This window comes from Scyliorhinus torazame, chromosome X (assembly GCF_047496885.1).
Source record: "Scyliorhinus torazame isolate Kashiwa2021f chromosome X, sScyTor2.1, whole genome shotgun sequence".
Classification (NCBI taxonomy): Eukaryota; Metazoa; Chordata; class Chondrichthyes; order Carcharhiniformes; family Scyliorhinidae; genus Scyliorhinus; species Scyliorhinus torazame.
In genome coordinates this window covers 7,193,281-7,214,496 of record NC_092738.1, presented here as the reverse complement: position 1 = coordinate 7,214,496, position 21,216 = coordinate 7,193,281, and the positions used below count along the sequence as shown (strand labels likewise).

The 21,216-nt window shown below is 44.5% G+C and overlaps 1 protein-coding gene across 3 annotated transcripts in view; it reads left to right on the top strand.

The window, feature by feature from the left end:
• pan2 (poly(A) specific ribonuclease subunit PAN2) overlaps positions 1 to 21,216 on the top strand; it is a 231,809-nt gene that overhangs the window by 39,671 nt on the left and 170,922 nt on the right. For all 3 annotated transcript variants that reach the window (XM_072494068.1, XM_072494070.1, XM_072494069.1), the window contains exons 9-12: positions 107 to 226; positions 1,574 to 1,693; positions 5,134 to 5,262; positions 17,049 to 17,248. In XM_072494068.1, the coding sequence (XP_072350169.1) occupies positions 107 to 226; positions 1,574 to 1,693; positions 5,134 to 5,262; positions 17,049 to 17,248 (569 nt within the window). The remainder of the gene's footprint in view (positions 1 to 106; positions 227 to 1,573; positions 1,694 to 5,133; positions 5,263 to 17,048; positions 17,249 to 21,216) is intronic.

Sequence of the window (21,216 nt, the reverse complement as noted above, 5' to 3'; positions counted from 1 at the left end):
AGTTTATTCATACACTGTGTTCACTGCTATCCACTTGACCATTCGCAGAGCTCATTGTGCTTTTAGTATGTCTAATTATTTATTGAAGTAAGTTACCTGTTTATAGGTTCCATATAAACTGAAGGAAATGGATGCAGAATTTGACAGCTACAATCAAATCCCTGAGTCTCCTATTGGAAGGGAAGAAGAGCCTCATCTGTATATGGTGCCAAAGAAATATCGAAAGGTCTGACTCAAATAAATTATAATAATAGTCGCTTGGTAATATAGAACATTGAATATTGCTGAAAAGCAAGATATGTTGATTTTTGTCTTGCACTCATCTGGACAAATGGAAGAATGCCCTAATTACAAATAATTGCACCAATTTAAACTACAGTAAGAAAGGTGCAGTTGGTTAGCAAGTCAACTCTGATTGGCTACGGTGTTGCCAGGGAGAAAGCAGTTGACTCCCCAAGCTCCCAGGTAATTTAATAAAATTGCAAGGCTTGACCATATTACTTGGGTTTGCCAAGTATGGAGTCCCTGCATGTGAACATATGTTGCTTCCAGCAAGTGTAAATAACCCATGTTAAGAGCTCGACTGGTTAAATTAAATTGGTTCTTAGTGCACTCGATTGTTCACAAGTGCTGCCTAATCGCAGAATCACATCTAACAGTAGATGTTTTATTTTGAGGTTTGCAAATGAGGTCTGGTTGAATACTGTCAGTATTCTGCCTATTGTAAACAACCCAAGGAACATGCTTTGATTCAATCAGCCAGTCACTGAGACATACCTGGCATCGCACTGGCACTGAAATTCATGCACAATGTTGCTTAATTGCGTGGTAGGCTGAAATCTTCTGGACTGATGGCACCCTCCTGTTAGTGGAAATTACCACTTGAGTGTCACGATGTGTCAACCAATCAGTACTCTTTTCTCTTGTAGTATTAATTGTTTGTCCTGAGTGCAAGACAAAAAGCTTTGGCAACATGCCTTTCTTTTCAGCAGTATTCAAGAGGTCATACTGCAGACTATATAATTTGCCACTTATTGGATGCTTCTTGTACTACATTAAAACTTGGGTCTATATTAATACAGACATCACACTACAGAAATCTAATGGGATGTGATAACATATTTCTAAATGTTTAGCTAACTGTCATGACCTCTTTCCCCAAGTCTCAATCACTGTTTGTAGATTCTGTTCTGGAGCAAGAAGACCGTACGGTCGTGGGATAGTCTGAAACAGAAGCTCTCATTAGAGGGCATGGAATATTGAGGGACCTTGTCCAGAATTTCGTCAGGGAGTTGAACTAGCTCTTTTGGTGCTTCCGTCAACCTGGAGATTTGTGTCAGACCTTTCACCTTGACCAGCAGCCTCTTGCCCCTCATGTTACAGTGGTGTCCAGATTGATCTATATTCCCTTTGCTTTAGGGAATGAATAATGGGTCTACACCTTTAAGACTAAGTAGCAGCAATTGCTTGTGTTTTTTTTTTTGAAGTATCGGTTTGATTTTGAAGAACTATTTGGAATATATGACCTCTGCCTAAATTATTTAGCAGTATAATTGTTTATGTATTTGTCTAGGTTACTATAAAATACTCAAAACTTGGTTTGGAAGACTTCGATTTCAAACACTACAACAAGACGCTGTTTGCCGGTCTGGAGCCACACATTCCCAATGCTTACTGTAACTGCATGATTCAGGTCAGGGGCACTCTTCCAATCTCTCATTGCATAATAATTGTCAATGCTTTTATCTAAAAAAAAATAGAAAAACACACTTCTGGTTGTAAGTTGATCAAAAAACCCAGAATTAGCAAATGTAATGTAAACCACTGTAAAGTCATGATTTTTAGCCAGTTAAGGAACTAGAACATAGAACATAGAAAATACAGCACAGAACAGGCCTTTCGGCCCACGATGTTGTGCCGAACCGTTGTCCTAGATTAATCATAGATTATCATAGAATTTACAGTGCAGAAGGATGTCATTCGGCCCTTTGAGTCTGCACCGGCTCTTGGAAAGAGCACCCTACACAAAGTCAACACCTCCACCCAACATCAAGGGCAATTTTGGACACTAAGGGCAATTTATCATGGCCAATCCACCTAACCTGCACATCTTTGGACTGTGGAGGAAACCGGAGCACCCGGAGGAAACCCACGCACACACGGGGAGAACGTGCAGACTCCGCACAGACAGTGACCCAAGCTGGAATCGAACCTGGGACCCTGGCGCTGTGAAGCCATAGTGCTAACCACTATGCTACCATGCTGTCCAAGAACAGGTTCTAGTGTTTTTGAAGTTGTTTTAATTTACATGCCTTTTGGACAGAAAAGTGTTTCACTCTTCACTGGTGTTAATGCATATTACAACTGGGGTGCAGTTGTACTTTCACCTTGCTGAGCATATATTAGCAAAACATGGGATTTGTCCCCATCGCAACTTTCTCATCTAGGCTGTGCGGTTTGCAAAAATGAAGACATGTTTTGAGTGGATACCAAATATTTTCTCATGGGGTAGTAGGGTAATTGCCAAGTAAATCACTTGACAGCCCGAGATTGGGATAAGCAAAGGAAGTGCAATGTAACCCAGTTTTTTTCAAAGTCGGGATAGCGACCCGAGGGTGGGTCGAAGGACGATGTAAAATGTGTCGCCAAATGGTCTCCAAAAATTATCCCTGAGGAGCGCCTGACCTTTTTTCCCATTTTCCCCCGGGGTGAATTCTGGATGCAGTGCAGTGTGTGGCCACATGAGGGTGATGTAGAGGCCGGTGCTGTGGACTTTCTGCCTCCCTGGGTCACTCTTCTAGTCACCGACACAGCCTCCAGCAGCCACTCCCCTTTCTGTAGCAGCTGATCAGCCAGGTTAGAATCTGCACCTACAATTGAAGAGTTTAAAAGAAAAAAAACCATATATCTTTAAATTTATTTCCTGCAGATACAATGTTAGTTTCCAGCAGTGCTTTGCAATCTTTTTTTTCCAGGCGTGCATCCTCCACCCAAAACCAAGTGACTGCCAACTGGAATATGTATCCACAAGTACCCTAGTCAGTAACTCCTAGCTCCCTTATACAGGATCTAGCAGATAATTCCTGTGTATCCTGGCGGGATCTCCCCACCTTTCAATTGGTCCATTGTCACAAAGCTGATTTGTGTTTGCCCCAGTCTGAACTCGGCTCTGGGGCGGCGGGTGTGGGTTTGGCAACTCCATCCATCCCAGTCAGGGGGGAAATGCATCTGTTCAAGTACAGCTCATAGGAAGCACAGAGTCAATGATCACACAAAGAGACCAACTTCAGGGTTAACGTTCTGAATCGGATGCATGTTTAATGTCTGTCACTGTTATCATTGTCAATGAATCTTGAATTTCTGTTACCATTAACGTTGTCCGTGTTGGTTCAATTTCTGCGACAGTTAATCTTGTTGAGTTCATCTTAACCCTGTCAATCAGATCTATGTTTAAAGTTGTGTTGTGTGTGCACAAGGGGTTGGTGTATATTTAAAATGGAGAGCCACTCTCCACTCACTTTCTGAGATCAGTCGCTCTCTCAGTGAGGCTGACTTTGCGATCAATGGTCAGTCTCCTTCCCTATCAGCCCAAAGTCCAGGCATGTTTCTAAGAATTTCCTCATTCCCCCTTCAAACACCTTTGCGATCAAAAGTCTCGCTCACTAATCTGTGCAGAGGTTTTTATTACAAGTTAATTAGATCTCCAAATAACAACAAAAAATAGAAAATATATTTTCATTTACAATTTTTTACATTTAATAATTCAGAAGTGCCAACAATGTACATGATGTTTTTAGAAAGTAACTATGGAGAATCTATTGTGAACGTGGCGTGGGTCATGAGAGGCAGCCATTTTGTAAAAATGGGGCGCCTGAAAAAGATTTTGAAAAACACTGATGTAACCTGTCTTTGTTTTATCACATTAGGGATCTGGGTGTACAGGTCCACAGGTCACTGAAAGGGGCAACACAGGTGGAGAAGGTAGTCAAGAAGGCATACGGCATGCTTGCCTTCATTGGCCGGGGCATTGAGTATAAGAATTGGCAAGTCATGTTCCAGCTGTATAGAACCTTAGTTAGGCCACACTTGGAGTATAGCGTTCAATTCTGGTCGCCACACTACCAGAAGGATGTGGAGGCTTTGGAGAAGAGGTTTACCAGGATGTTGCCTGGTATGGAGGGCATTAGCTATGAGGGGAGGTTGGATAAACTCGGTTTGTTCTCACTGGAATGATGGAGGTTGAGGGGCGACCTGATCGAAGTCTACAAAATTGAGGGGCATGGATAGTCAGAAGCTTTTTCCCAGGGTGGAAGAGTCAATTACTAGTGGACTAAGGTTTAAGGTGTGAGGGACAAAGTTTAGAGGAGATGTGCGAGGGAAGTGCAGAAGGTCTTAGGATAGACGGGCAGCATGGTCGGTGCAGGCTTGGAGGGCCGAAGAGCCTGTTCCTGTGCTGTACTGTTCTTTACACCAAGTAAAATATTTTGAACATTATTTTAAATGCCATTTATTCATTGTGAATTAATGGCCCGGTTCTATGATCCTGGTGTGCCAAGCCACAAAGGTCATAGTTGGTATTGTGCCCACAATTTCCAACGTCCTCATTCCCAATGGGCAGTGAGAGTTGATTAGGGAGTAGACAAAGTCTAGGTATTGCCCACAAGCGAGAAGATAGGGGGGAATCGATAGGTGAGTTGTCTTGAATTATACCAGCACACACCCTGGAAGATGGTTGTGCAGACAGGTAAGCCAGAGAGCAGGGTGACTGATCAATTCTGGGAACGGATGAGACTATAGTGTGTTTACAACTTAACTTCTTGGTCTACTGGCTGTGAGGGATCTAAATGATTTTGTCACGTCTCAGTCCACTTTCTTATGGCCTTGGGTCCAAACAGACAATATTAAAATGGCCCAAATTTTGTATTTATTGGCATTAAATTGTCAATCTCATTCCCAGAGGCCAGCAATGGAGGGTGTTCTTCTGAGTTGGGGCTGAGGCATCTTGTTTGGGCAGGGTGGAGAGAGCTTTTGTCCATACCTTGTTTGGGCGTACTTAATGAGCAACCTATGGAAGTTTTAATCTATTGATGTACATGTTTTCTTTTTTTCTCTGTCACTCTTCTTCTGTTACAGGTACTGTATCTGCTGGAGCCCATTCGCTGCCATGTTCAAAATCATCTCTGTCAGAAGGAGTTTTGCTTGGGTTGTGAGCTTGGATTTCTGTTTCACATGCTTGATCTTTCAAGAGGCGACCCGTGCCAGGTAAATAATTACTGAGCCAGTCCAACTCCTGTAAGATGAACTTGACCTGGCCTGTGTCCAACATTCCCTATGATTCTTTTCTGGAATGCAAAGGCAACTTGTATAAGTTTTTACCTGTAAACACAGGCACAGTATAAAGGAGGCAATTTGTGTGCAGTTTGTGCTGAGACTTGACATAGGCATGCAGTTGAGAGGGAACATTACTTGAGCCCACTTAGACTAGATCTTTGAGCATTCCACCTACGGCATGGGTTGTTCTTTTTTAAAAAAGAACCACCGCCACCACCACCACCACACACACACTTTCACATCTGACGGTGGCCAGCACCCCGAAATAGGAAATTAATGCCTGCAACTTCAGATAGAACCCTTCCGTTGACCCTCTCTGGATATACTTGGGATGCGATTTAACTAAATGGGAACAAGGTCCAATAGCGAGCACGTTTATCCTGGTGCTCGCAATGCCAAGAAACGCCCCGCTATTTAACACGTTCCTGGATAGATAGGGGGCCTCAGCGGGGAGCGCGTGGCCGAGACCGCGCATTGCCCCGTTTTCTGCAATGAGTAGCTCAGCTCGGCGGAACTCCTCAGTGTAGTGAGAGATCGAGGTGCTTCCAACGCGAACCATGACCCCCCCCCCATTCTGCCCCCATGGTGAAATGCCAAGCCTCTCGACTCAGTACAGCATCCTTACTGAGATTGGGAGCAGCAGAGTCGGTCATTAGTCTTGCATTCTGCTACTTTGCCAAAATGTGGTCATTCTATATTGCACATTCTGTATTATTATCATTGAAAGCTTTTACTGCAAATTGTGTTCCAAACCAAACTTAAAGCATTCTAGGCTGTGGGTGTCACTGTCATTTTTTTCTTATTGGACAAAACATCCAGAAATTTGTAAACAATTGTGACTTGAGTGTACGACTGAACTTGGACTTAAGAATTTTCTCATATGTTGTATGATGTGTAATATTTGCACCTATTATATTTCATATAATTGGAGGAGTTAATTTTGACAATTAATTTTCAAACCATGACGGTACCACTAAGTGCAATTGAACTTGCTATTAGCAAGTTCTCAACAGCACCATCTATGGTTCTGCAGTGGGAATTATTGTGCTTTGGTATGGAGCAGTCATCCCTAAATCCATTAGCTTTCGTGTGCTTTTTATTTTCCAGAGTCATTGTTGGTTCCAGGTGACATATTCAACAATGGAAGATCAGAATCATGCCAGTGTTAATAATTTGGTACCTGAGTCTGAAGGGCCTGCAGTACACAGGGTACTGCCCATGATTAGCCAGCCAGCTCATTAATAGCGGGGTGGATTTAGGGCTGGGATTCTTGCTTCAGATAACCGATACTAAAGTCGGTGGTGTTGTCGATAGTGTGGAAGGATGTAGCAGGCTACAGAGGGATATAGATAAGCTGCAGAGCTGGGCTGAGAGGTGGCAAATGGAGTTTAATGTAGAGAAGTGTGAGGTGATTCACTTTGGAAGGAATAACAGGAATGCGGAATATTTGGCTAATGGTAACGTTCTTGAAAGTGTGGATGAGCAGAGGGATCTAGGTGTCCATGTACATAGATCCCTGAAAGTTGTCACCCAGGTTGATAGGGTTGTGAAGAAGGCCTATGGAGTGTTGGCCTTTATTGGTAGAGGGATTGAGTTCCGGAGTCGGGAGGTCATGTTGCAGCTGTACAGAACTCTGGTACGGCCGCATTTGGAGTATTGAGTACAGTTCTGGTCTCCGCATTATAGGAAGGACGTGGAGGCTTTGGAGCGGGTGCAGAGGAGATTTACCAGGATGTTGCCTGGTATGGAGGGAAAATCTTATGAGGAAAGGCTGATGGACTTGAGGTTGTTTTCGTTGGAGAGAAGAAGGTTAAGAGGAGACTTAATAGAGGCATACAAAATGATCAGGGGGTTAGATAGGGTGGACAGTGAGAGCCTTCTCCCGCGGATGGATATGGCTGGCACGAGGGGACATAACTTTAAACTGAGGGGTAATAGATATAGGACAGAGGTCAGAGGTAGGTTCTTTACGCAAAGAGTAGTGAGGCCGTGGAATGCCCTACCTGCTACAGTAGTGAACTCGCCAACATTGAGGGCATTTAAAAGTTTATTGGATAAACATATGGATGATAATGACATAGTGTAGGTTAGATGGCTTTTGTTTCGGTGCAACATCGTGGGCCGAAGGGCCTGTACTGCGCTGTATTGTTCTATGTTCTATGTAACCGAGAAACCGTGTTCTAGTGTAGTGGTAGACTTTTCCTCGTTCGAGTATGCCCAAGCTGTAAGTGATTTCTTCATCTTCAGTGGGTCCTCTCATGACTGAAGAGTCCGATATATGATTTGCATGGACGTCCACCGTGATAGTAGTTCATGTTGTCATTGTTGGTGCGTGGGGCACTTCTGCAGCTGTGCCTTCCTCTGGGAACATTGAACGTGGCGAGTTTGATGTGGATGGTCCTCGAAACATGCTGGATTGGATTGGATTTGTTTATTGTCACGTATCCCGAGGTAGTGAAAAATATTTTTCTACGAGCAGCTCAACAGATCATTAAGGACATGGGAAGAAAAGAAAATACATAATAGGGCAACACAAGGTATACAATGTAACTACATAAGCACCGGCATCGGATGAAGCATACAGGGTGTAGTGTTAATGAGGTCAGTCCATAAGAGGGTCATTTAGGAGTCTGGTAACAGCGGGGAAGAAGCTGTTTTTGAGTCTGTTCGTGCGAGTTCTCAGATTTCTGTATCTCCTGTTGAACCAAAGGCTGCAGTGTTTTCCCAAAAGAGGTAACCTACAATGTAGAAGTTTGTAAGGCTCTACAAACTATACAAGGACTCCTCAAACAAAGAGCCTTGCAAGAGCCCTAGTGTAGCCCAGGCTGAAAACATGTACTCTGCTGATGAGCAGTGCAGTCAGATATGGTTAATCTCCCAATAATGACATTGCGCAGACTTTGCACTCCCTAAATTTTGACTACTGCCAGTCTATGAACAAGAACAAACAAAGAAATGTACAGGCCCTTCGGCCCTCCAAGCCCGTGCCGACCATGCTGCCCGTCTAAACTAAAATCTTCTACACTTCCTGGGTCCGTATCCCTCTATTCCCATCCTATTCATGTATTTGTCCAGATGCCCCTTAAATGTCACTATTGTCCCTGCTTCCACCACCACCTCCGGCAGCGAGCTCCAGGCACCCACTACCCTCTGTGTAAGAAAAACTTGCCTCATACATCTCCTCTAAACCTTGCCCCTCACACCTTAAACCTATGTCCCCTAGTAATTGACCCCTCTACCCTGGGGAAAAGCCTCTTGACTATCCACTCTGTCTATGCCCCTCATAATTTTGTAGACCTCTATCAGGTCGCCCCTCAACCTCTGTCGTTCCAGTGAGAACAAACCGAGTTTATTCAACCGCTCCTCCTAGCTAATGCCCTCCATACCAGGCAACATCCTGGTAAATCTCTTCTGCACCCTCTCTAAAGCCTCCACATCCTTCTGGTAGTGTGGCGACCAGAATTGAACACTATACTCCAAGTGTGGCCTAACTAAGGTTCTGTACAGCTGGAACATGACTTGCCAATTCTTATACTCAATGCCCCATCCAATGAAGGCAAGCATGCCGTATGCCTTCTTGACTACCTTCTCCACCTGTGTTGCCCCTTTCAGTGACCTGTGGACCTGTACACCTAGATCTCTCTGACTTTCAATACTCTTGAAGGTTCTACTATTCACTGTATATTCCCTACCTGCATTAGACCTTCCAAAATGCATTATCTCACATTTGTCTGGATTAAACTCCATCTGCCATCTCTCCGCCCAAGTCTCCAAAATATCTAAATCCTGCTGTATCCCCTGGCAGTCCTCATCGCTATCCGCAATTCCACCAACCTTTGTGTCGTCTGCAAACTTACTAATCAGACCAGTTACATTTTCCTCCAAATCATTTATGTAGACTACGAACAGCAAAGGTCCCAGCACTAATCCCTGCGGAACACCACTAGTCACAGCCCACCAATTAGAAAAGCACCCTTCCATTGCTACTCTCTGCCTTCTATGATCTAGCCAGTTCTGTATCCACCTTGCCAGCTCACCCCGATCCCGTGTGACTTCACCTTTTGTACCAGTCTACCATGAGGGACCTTGTCAAAGGCCTTACTGAAGTCCATAAAGACAACATCCACTGCCCTACCTGCATCAATCATCTTTGTGGCCTCTTCGAAAAACTCTTATCAAGCTAGTGAGACATGACCTCCCCTTCACAAAACCATGCTGTCTCTCACTAATGCGTCCATTTGCTTCCAAATGGGAGTAGATCCTGTCTTGAAGAATTCTCTCCAGTAATTTCCCTACCACTGAAGTAAGGCTCACCGGCCTGTAGTTCCCTGGATTATCCTTGCAAGAGTTCTTAAACAGAGGAACAACATTGGCTATTCTCCAGTCCTCCGGGACATCACTTGAAGACAGTGAGGATCCAAAGATTTCTGTCAATTTCTGTGGATTTGGTAAATGGAGTATGTCCCCGGATGGAGAGTGTGTGTGTACTCTACTGAGTAAACAGAAATTCTAGTTGTGTGGGCTTCTCAGAATTTTGGTTTGGAGACACTTTGTTGTGGGGATGGGGTTTTCATACATGCTTGATGAATGGCTGGCCAAAAACGAGTAAACGTTTTAAAATATGTTACGACCCCGCTGATATTACTGGGCAATCTGGTCCCAGAGTGGAACCCTGACTTGATAGATCCTAACTTTTATTTTTTGTTTAGAGACATGGATGAGCAGAGTTAACTTTTAACAAAAGAATAAAACATTTAGGAAACAAGAAAAGATGAACTATAATACACTAATGCTTCATCCCAGCTGTACCTTTACAAATATATACAGATTTATAAGGATAAACATTGCAAACATTATCTTGTACCCTAATTGCTGTCAATAAGTACACAGTCCATGTAAATCAATCGGCAGTATGTGGTCAGACACACCATACTTGGAAACTAAGTGACAGATGCTGCCCAATTCAACTTCTATGGATTTCTCATCAAATTCCTCCAACGCTAAACTCATAAACTTAAATTAAACTAATTAATTAATTAGTGATGGCTGGTCAGGTGATGTGCTTGAGCTGCTTGATGTGGGAGCTGGCAGATCCCATTGCGAGCTGCAGCGACCACATCTGCATAAGTGTTGGCTGCTTGAAGAGCTCCGGCTCAGAGTTGATGAGCTGGAGTCTGAGCTTCAAACACTGAGGCACATCCAGGAGGGGGAGACTTACCTGGACACTGTGTTTCAGGAGGCAGTCACACCTGTCAGAGTAAGTAGTTTAAATCCTGCCAGTGGCCAGGGACAGCAGGGTGTGACTGCACGTCAGGCAGGTAAAGGGAACCAGCAGTCAGGAACTCAGAAGCCTCAGCCCTTGACCCTGTCCAACAGGTATGAGGCACTTGCTCCCTGTGTGGATGGCGAACAGGGCTGCAGGAAGGATGAGTCAGCTGACCAAGGCACCATGGATCAGCAGGCCATTCAAGGGGCGGGAGTAAATAGGCAAGTTGTAGTTTTAGGGGATTCTATTATCAGGGGGATAGATAGTATCCTTTGTGAGCAGGATAAAGAGTCCCGCATGGTATGTTTCCTGCCCGGTGCTAGGGTGCGGGACATCTCTGACCGGCTTGAAAGGATACTGGAGAGGGAGGGGGAGGATCCAGTTGTTGGGTCCATGTCGGTACCAACAACATAGGCAAGTCTAGAAAAGAGGACCTGTTTAGAGATTATAAAGAGCTAGGATTCAAATTAAAAAACAGGTCCTCAAGGGTCATAATCTCCGGATTACTGCCCGAGCCACGTGCAAATTGGCATAGGGAGGCAAGAATAAGGGAAGTTAACACGTGGCTGAAAGAGTGGTGTGGGAAAGAGGGGTTCCTTTTCATGGGACACTGGCATCAGTTTTGGGACAGGGGGGACCTATACCGTTGGGATGGTCTCCACCTGAACCGAGCTGGGACCAGTGTTCTGGCGAAAAGAGTAAATAGGGTGGTCAATGGGACTTTAAACTAGAGATTGGGGGGGAAGGGAAAGTCAGGGAACCAAGAGGTGAAGTAATCAGTGGGAAGCGTAGCTGCTTAGGAATACAAAAAAGCACAAAAAGACAGAACTCAGGAGAGGTTACGATAGTCCCCATCCCACAAAATATGACACAGTGTATGGAAAGGCTCAGTAAACCAAGGTCCACCACACTAAGAAAACAAAAAGGGACGGTCAATAGAGAATTAAAGGTGCTGTATTTAAATGCGCGCAGTGTACGGAACAAGGTTGTGGCCCAGATTGTGACTGGCAGGTATGATGTGGTAGGCATCACAGAGACGTGGTTGCAGGGGGTTCAGGACTGGCATTTAAACATCCAGGGATTCACAACCTATCGAAAAGACAGAGAGGTGGGCAGAGGGGGCGGGGTTGCCTTAGAACATAGAACATTACAGCGCAGTACAGGCCCTTCAGCCCTCGATGTTGCGCCGACCTGTGAAACCACTCTAAAGCCCATTTACACTATTCCCTTATCGTCCATATGTCTATCCAATGACCATTTGAATACCCTTAGTGTTGGCGAGTCCACTACTGTTGCAGGCAGGGCATTCCACACCCTTACTACTCTCTGAGTAAAGAACCTACCTCTGACGTCTGTCTTATATCTACCCTCAATTTAAAGCTATGTCCCCTCGTGCTAGACATCACCATCCGAGGAAAAAGGCTCTCACTGTCCACCTGATCCAATCCTCTGATCATCTTGTATGCCTCAATTAAGTCACCTCTTAACCTTTTTCTGAAAACAGCCTCAAGTCCCTCAGCCTTTCCTCATAAGATCTTCCCTCCATACCAGGCAACATTCTGGTAAATCTCCTCTGCACCCTTTCCAATGCTTCCACATCCTTCCTATAATGCGGTGACCAGAATTGCACGCAATACTCTAAATGCGGCCGCACCAGAGTTTTGTACAGCTGCAACATGACCTCATGGCTCCGAAACTCAATCCCTCTACCAATAAAAGCTAACACACCGTACGCCTTCTTAACAACCCTCTCAACCTGAGTGGCAACTTTCAGGGTTCTATGTACATGGACACCGAGATCTCTCTGCTCATCCACGCTGCCAAGAATCTTACCATTAGCCCAGTATTCTGTCTTCCTGTTATTCCTTCCAAAATGAATCACCTCACACTTTTCTGCATTAAACTCCATTTGCCACCTCTCAGCCCAGCGCTGCAGCTTATCTATGTCCCTCTGTAACATCCGTCCGCACTGTCCACAACTCCACCGACTTTAGTGTCATCTGCAAATTTACTGACCCATCCTTCTACGCCCTCCTCCAGGTCATTTATAAAAATGACAAACAGCAGTGGCCCCAAAACAGATCCTTGTGGTACACCACTAGTAACTGGACTCCAGTCTGAACATTTCCCATCAACCACCACCCTTTGTCTTCTTCCAGCTAGGCAATTTCTGATCCAAACTGCTAAATCACCCTGAATCCCATGCTTCCGTATTTTCTGCAGTAGCCTACCGTGGGGAACCTTATCAAACGCTTTACTGAAATCCATATACACCACATCAACTGCTTTACCCTCATCCACCTGTTTGGTCACCTTCTCAAAGAACTCAATAAGGTTTGTGAGGCACGACGTACCCTTCACGAAACCGTGTTGACTATGTCCAATCAAATTATTCCTTTCCAGATGATTATACACCCTATCTCTAATAAACCTTTCCAAGATTTTGCCCACAACAGAAGTAAGGCTCACTGGTCTATAGTTACCGGGGTTGTCTCTACTCTCCTTCTTGAACAAGGGGACAACATTTGCTATCCTCCAGTCTTCTGGCACTATTCCTGTAGACAAAGATGACTTAAAGATCAAAGCCAAAGGCTCAGCAATCTCCTCCCTAGCTTCCCAAAGAATCCTAGGATAAATCCCATCCAGCCCAGGTGACTTATCTATTTTCACCCTTTCCAGAATTGTTAACACCTCCTCCTTATGAACCTCAAGCCCTTCTAGTCTAGTAGCCTGAATCTCAGTATTCTCCTCAACAACATTGTCTTTGTTAATTAGGAATGAAATTAAATCAGTAGCACTGAACGACATAGGGTCAGATGATGTGGCGTCTGTGTGGGTAGAGCTGAGGAACCACAAAGGCAAAAAAAAACATAATGGGACAGGCCTCCTAACAGTGGTCAGGACCAGGGGCACAAAATGCACCACGAAATAGAAAGTGCATGTCAGAAAGGCAAGGTCACAGTGATCATGGGGGACTTCAATATGCAGGTGGACTGGGTAAATAATGCTGCCAGTGGACCCAAGGAAAGGGAATTCATTGAATGTTTACAGGAGGGCTTTTTCGAACAGCTTGTGATGGAGCCCACGAGGGGACAGGCCATTCTGGACTTAGTGTTATGTAATGAGCCAGACTTGATTAAAGATCTTAAAGTAAGGGAGCACTTAGGAGGCAGTGATCATAATATGGTCGAATTCAATCTCCAATTTGAAAGAAAGAAGGTAGAATCAGATGTAAAGGTGTTACAGTTAAATAAAGGTAACTACAGGGGCATGAGGGAGGAACTGATGAAAATCGACTGGGAGCAGAGCATAGTGGGAAAGACAGTAGAGCAGCAATGGCGGGAGTTTCTGGGAGTAATTGAGGACACAGTACAGAGGTTCATCCCAAAGAAAAGAAAGGTTATTAGAGGGGGGATTAGGCAGCCATGGCTGACAGAGGAAGTTAGGGAATGCATCAAAGCAAAAGAGAAAGCCTATAATGTGGCAAAGAGTAGTGGGAAGTCAGAAAATTGGGAAGGCTACAAAAACAAACAGAGGATAACAAAGAGAGAAATAAGGAAAGAGAGGATCAAATATGAAGGTAGGCTAGCCAGTAACATTAGGAATGATACTAAAAGTTTCTTTAAATACATTAAAAACAAACGGGAGGCAAAAGTTGACATTGGGCCGCTCCAAAATGACGCTGGTAATTTTGTGATGGGAGACAAGGAAATAGCTGAGGAACTAAATAAGTACTTTGCGTCAGTCTTCACAGTAGAAGACATGAGTAATATCCCACCAATTCCGGAGAGTCAGGGGGCAGAGTTGAATATGGTAGCCATCACAAAGGAGAAAGTGCTAGAGAAACTAAGAGGTCTAAAAATTGATAAATCTCCAGGCCCAGATGGACTACATCCTAGAGTTCTAAAGGAGATAGCTGAAGAAATAGTGGAGGCGTTAGTTATGATCTTTCAAAAGTCACTGGAGTCAGGGAAAGTCCCAGAGGATTGGAAATCGCTGTTGTAACCACCCTGTTCAAGAAGGGAACAAGGAAAAAGATGGAAAATTATAGGCCAATTAGCCTAACCTCGGTTGTTGGCAAGATTCTAGAATCCATTGTTAAGGATGAGATTTCTAAATTCTTGGAAGTGCAGGGTCGGATTAGGACAAGTCAGCATGGATTTAGTAAGGGGAGGTCGTGCCTGACAAATCTGTTAGAGTTCTTTGAAGAGATAACAAATAGGTTAGACCAAGGAGAGCCAATGGATGTTATCTATCTTGACTTCCAAAAGGCCTTTGATAAGGTGCCTCATGGGAGACTGCTGAGTAAAATAAGGGCCCATGGTATTCGAGGCAAGGTACTAACATGGATTGACGATTGGCTGTCAGGCAGAAGGCAGAGAGTTGGGATAAAAGGTTCTTTTTCGGAATGGCAACCAGTGACGAGTGGTGTCCCGCAGGGTTCAGTGTTGGGGCCACAGCTGTTCTCTTTATATATTAACGATCTAGATGACAGGACTGGGGGCATTCTGGCTAAGTTTGCCGATGATACAAAGATAGGTGGAGGGGCAGGTAGTATGGAGGAGGTGGGGAGGCTGCAGAAAGATTTAGACAGTTTAGGAGAGTGGTCCAAGAAATGGCTGATGAAATTCAACGTGGGCAAGTGCGAGGTCTTGCACTTTGGAAAAAAGAATAGAGGCGTGGACTATTTTCTAAACGGTGACAAAATTCATAATGCTGAAGTGCAAAGGGACTTGGGAGTCCTAGTCCAGGATTCTCTAAAGGTAAACTTGCAGGTTGAGTCCGTAATTAAGAAAGCAAATGCAATGTTGTCATTCATCTCAAGAGGCTTGGAATATAAAAGCAGGGATGTACTTCTGAAGCTTTATAAAGCATTAGTTAGGCCCCATTTAGAATACTGTGAGCAATTTTGGGCCCCACACCTCAGGAAGGACATACTGGCACTGGAGCGGGTCCAGCGGAGATTCACACGGATGATCCCAGGAATGGTAGGCCTAACATACGATGAACGTCTGAGGATCCTGGGATTATATTCATTGGAGTTTAGGAGGTTGAGGGGAGATCTAATAGAAACTTACAAGATAATGAATGGCTTAGATAGGGTGGATGTAGGGAAGTTGTTTCCATTAGCAGGGGAGACGAGGACCCGGGGGCAAAGCCTTAGAATAAAAGGGAGTCACTTTAGAACAGAGATGAGGAGAAATTTCTTCAGCCAGAGAGTGGTGGGTCTGTGGAATTCATTGCCACAGAGGGCGGTGGAGGCCGTGACGTTGAGTGTCTTTAAGACAGAAGTTGATAAATTCTTGATTTCTCGAGGAATTAAGGGCGATGGAGAGAGAGCGGGTAAATGGAGTTGAAATCAGCCATGGTTGAATGGTGGAGTGAACTCGATATGCCGAATGGCCTTACTTCAGCTCCTATGTCTTATGGTCTTATGCTTATCACACTGAGCTAACTGGTCTCACTGGAACTCTAACTTTCACACACAATTTCCAAATTCCGCTCTTGAAGAACACACTTTGGAATCTTATCCCAAATAACGCTCTCTCTCTCTGGTGCCTTCACCAAGGATCCACATTCAGGATTTCAAGCTCTCCCTTCAGTATTCCTCTGCTCTGGATCACGTGCATTCCAGCTTCCACACAATCTCTCGGGTATCCAGCCATACCAACAGAACACTACTGCTCCACAGGATGTATTAAAGTGTTGCCAATCGTAGGATTACTTTGGGTGTCTGGTTTCTCGCTAACCGACATTTGCAGGTCTGCACCTTGCATCTCTGTCTTTAACTGGGAGCCTCCTCTGTTCCTGTACTGGCAGCTTCTGTGGGAAAACTTCTTGCCTCCGGGCTAGCTGGTTCCAGACTGACTGCTTTTCAGTGTGAGCCTCTGGTTCCTAAGTAACAGCTTAGTTTTTTCAAAAGACCTGCAATTACTTTTGTTAAATCCTGAAGTACAATTCCAGCATTGTTTAAAGTGAAACTAAAAGCCATAGACTTGCCAGCACCTGTGTTCAAGATTAAGTTAAACTAAAGTTTTAATCTTTAGTGCACAAATTCAGCTTAAACTTTACTTCTAATACCCACAATAAATTTACAACAGGTCTGTCTGCATCTGTAAAGAGAAACAACAGGTACATCTTTTGGGTGTAGACATCTCAGACAGAAGATGAAGAGACCTTTAATAGAACTCAAAAGGAAGAGGGAAGAAAAAACTCTGCCTTTCAGCAGTTTGAGCCTCTTTCCCTTTGTGTTACTGTCATGATTTACCTGGAAGTAAAAGTGACCATGTGGAAGTAAACGATAATGGTATTTTTTTTCTATACTCCTGAGCCTCATGTACATCTATAAAGTAACCTGTTTTATTTTTTAGACTAACAGGTTCTAGTTTTAACTTCTGAATGGTTGTAAAATTGTGAGGAAAGCAAAATCTTGCTCCCTTTACTCTGTTAGGCCAGCAATTTTCTTCGTGCTTTCCGAACAATTCCAGAGGCATCGGCTTTGGGGTTGATCATGGCTGATTCTGATGAAGCGACTGGGAAGGTGAATCAGGGCCGACTGATACAGAGCTGGAATCGATTTATATTGACACAACTACACCAGGAGACACAGGAGCAAGAGGGCCCACAGGCCTATCGGAGTGTCATGGGGAGGTGAGACAGCACTTGTAATATCGACTGAACCAGAGGTGGTAAGGATTTGTTAATTCTGATACACAGGAAATCTGGAACAACATATGCTATGAAATGAAGGATCATCACCAGGAGAAGGCAGTAATAGCCAGGCTAATGGCACCGTGGTTGGCTCTGCTGCACAGAAGGGCGGGAATAAGACTGGCAGGGCTATAGTCATAGGGGATTCAATCGTAAGGGGAGTAGACAGGCGTTTCTGTGGTCTACAACGAGACTCCCGAATGGTATGTTGCCTCCCGGGTGCACGGGTCAGGGATGTCTCAGATCGGCTGCAGGACATACTGAAGGGGGAGGGTGAACAGCCTTTTGTCATTGTGCATATAGGCACCAACGATATAGGTAAAAAACGGGATGAGGTCCTACAATCAGAATTTAGGGAGTTAGGAGATAAGTTTAAAAAGTAGGACCTCAAAGGTAGTAATCTCAGGATTGCTACCAGTGCCACGAGACAGGCAGAATAGAAATTCAAGAATAGTCAGAATGAATACGTGGCTTGAGAGATGGTGCAGGAGGGAGGGGTTCAGGTTTTTGGGACATTGGAACTGGTTCTGGGGGCGGTGGGACCATTACAAATCGGATGGTCTACACCTGGGCAGGACTGGAACCAATGTCCGAGGGGGTGCTTTTGCGAACACTGTTGGGGAGGTTTTAAACTAATGTGGCAGGGGGATGGGAACCAGATTAGGAAGTTAGAGGTCAGTAAAGAGGCAGCAACTAAAGCCAGTAAGGTACTAGATAATAAACTCAATGTGACTAAGGGGAAGAGTAGACAGGGAAGAGATGATGAACGCAAAGGGACAGGTGGTCTGAGGTGCATTTGTTTCAATGCGAGAAGTGTAGCAGGTAAGGCAGATGAACTTCGGGCTTGGATTAGTACTTGGGAATATGATATTGGTATTACTGAGACTTGGTTGAGGGAAGGGCAAGACTGGCAACTAAATATCCCAGGATATAGATGCTTCAGGAGGGATAGAGAGGGAGGTAAAAGGGGTGGAGGAGTTGCATTACTGGTCAGAGATGATATCACAGCTGTGATTAAGGAGGGCACAATGGAGGATTCGAGCACTGAGGCAATATGGGTAGAGCTAAGAAATAGGAAGGGTGCAGTAACATTGCGAGCGTGAAGTAGAGGTACAAATATGTAGACAGATTATAGAAAAATGTAGGAGCAATAGGGTGGTCGTGATGGGAGATTTTAACTTCCCCAACATTGAATGGGACTCGTAGAGTTGGAGGCCTAGATGGTGCAGAATTTGTAAGGAGCATCCAGGAGAGTTTTTTAGAGCAGTATGTAAATAGTCCAACTCGGGAAGGGGCCATACTGGACCTGGTTTTGGGGAATGATCCCGGCCAGGTGGTTGAAGTTTCAGTCAGTGATTACTTTGGGAATAGCGATCACAATTCCGTAAGTTTTAGAATACTCATGGACAAAGACGAGAGTGGTCCGAAAGGAAGAGTGCTAAATTGGGGAAAGGCCAAGTATAACAAAATTCGGCAGGAGCTAGGGAATGTGGATTGGGAGCAGCTGTTTAAGGGTAAATCCACATTTGAAATGTGGGAGTCTTTCAAGGAAAGGTTGATTAGAGTGCAGGACAGACATGTCCCTGTGAAAATGAGGGATAGAAATGGCAAGATTAGGGGACCATGGATGACGGGTGGAATTGTGAGTCTTGCTAAGATGAAAAAGGAAGCATACATAAGATCTAGGCGACTTAAAACTTATGAAGCTTTGGAGGAATATCGGGAAAGTAGGACAAATCTCAAACGCACAATAAAGAGGGCTAAAAGAGATCATGAAATATCTTTGGCGAACAGGATTAAGGAAAATCCCAAAGCCTTTTATTCGTATATAAGGAGCAAGAGGGTAACGAGAGAAAGGATTGGCCCACTCAAAGACAAAAGAGGGAATTTATGCGTGGAGTCAGAGGAAATGGGTGAGATTCTTAATGAGTACTTTGCATAGGTATTCACCAAGGAGAGGGACTTAACGGATGTTGAGGCTCGGGATGGATGTTTAAATACTCAAGGTCAAGTCAGCATAAGGAAGGGGGACGTTTTGGGTATTCTAAAAGGTATTAAGGTGGACAAGTCCCCAGGTTCAGATGGGATCTATCCCAGGTTACTGAGGGAAGCGAGGGACGAAATAGCTGGGGCCTTAACAGATATCTTTGCAGCATCCTTGAGCACGGGTGAGGTCCCGGAGGACTGGAGAATTGCTAATGTTGTCCCTTTGTTTAAGAAGGGTAGCAGGGATAATCCAGGGAATTATCGACCTGTGAGCTTGACGTCAGTGGTAGGCAAACTGTTGGAGAAGATACTGAGGGATAGGATCTATTCACATTTGGAAGAAAATTGACTTATCAGTGATAGGCAGCATGGTTTTGTACAGGGAAGGTCATGTCTTACAAACCTAATAGAATTCTTTGAGGAAGTGACAAAGTTAATTGATGAGGGAAGGGCTGTAGATGTCATATACATGGACTTCAGTAAGGCGTTTGATAAAGTTTCCCATGGCAGGTTGATGGAAAAAGTGAAGTCGTATGGGGTTCAGGGTGTACTTACTAGCTCGATGGAGAAAGAACTGGCTGAGCAACAGGAGACAGAGAGTAGTGGTGGAAGGGAGTGTCTCAAAATGGAGAAAGCTGACTAGTGGTGTTCCACAGGGATACGTGCTCGGACCACTGTTGTTTGTGATATACATAAATGATCTGGACGAAGGTTTAGGTGGTCTGATTAGCAAGTTTGCAGATGATACTGAGATTGGTGTAGTTGCAGATAGCGAGGAGGACTGTCAGAGAATACAGCAAAATATAGATAGATTGGAGAGTTGGGCAGAGAAATGGCAGATGGAGTTCAATCCAGGCAAATGCGAGGTGATGCATTTTGGAAGATCTAATTCAAGAGCGGACTATACGGTCAATGGAAGAGTCCTGGGGAAAACTGATGTACAGAGAGATCTGGGAGTTCAGGTCCATTTTACCCTGAAGGTGGCAACGCAGGTCGATAGAGTGGTCAAGAAGGCATACAGCATGCTTGCCTTCATCGGACAGGGTATTGAGTACAAGAGTCGGCGGGTCATGTTACAGTTGTATAGGACTTTGGTTAGGCCACATTTGGAATACTGCGTGCAGTTCTGGTCGCCACATTACCAGAAGGATGTGGATGCTTTAGAGAGGGTGCAGAGGAGATTCACCAGGATGTTGCCTGGTATGAAGAAAGGGTGAGTAGATTAGGATTGTTTTCGTTGGAAAGACGGAGGTTGAGGGGGGACCTGACTGAGGTCGCAAAATTATGAGAGGTATGGACAGGGTGAATAGCAACAAGCTTTCTCCAAGAGTGGGGGTGTCAATTACAAGGGGTCACGATTTCCAGGTAAGAGGGGGAAAGTTTAAGGGAGATGTGCGTGGAACGTTTTTTACGCAGAGGGTGGTGGGTGCTTGGAACGCTTTGCCAGCGGAGGTGGTCGAGGCGGGCACGATAGCATCATTTAAGATGCATTGAGACAGATATATGAACGGGCGGGGAACAGAGGGAAGTAGATCCTTGGAAAATAGGCGACAGGTTTAGATAAAGGATCTGGATCGGCGCAGTTTGGAAGGGCCGAAGGGCCTGTTCCTGTGCTGTAATTTTCTTTGTTGTTATTTTGTTCTATCTCACACTTGAAAATCTGCTCATCAGTATCCCCACAACTGTGACATCACAGTTACTTCCGAACAAAATTACTCTTTAATTATCAGTTTTATCCAATGGGCAGTTGTCATTATCTGTGATAAATGATGTGGATTTGAGACTTTGTAGTGCAAGTGACAGTGTCTCAGCACCAAAGCACAATGTCTCTGGGTTTTATTCTATTATTTTTACCCTTCACTCTATATTCTGAATCTCAACCCCATTACTGCAGAGAGGGGGGCTGGCAAATGGAGAAAGAA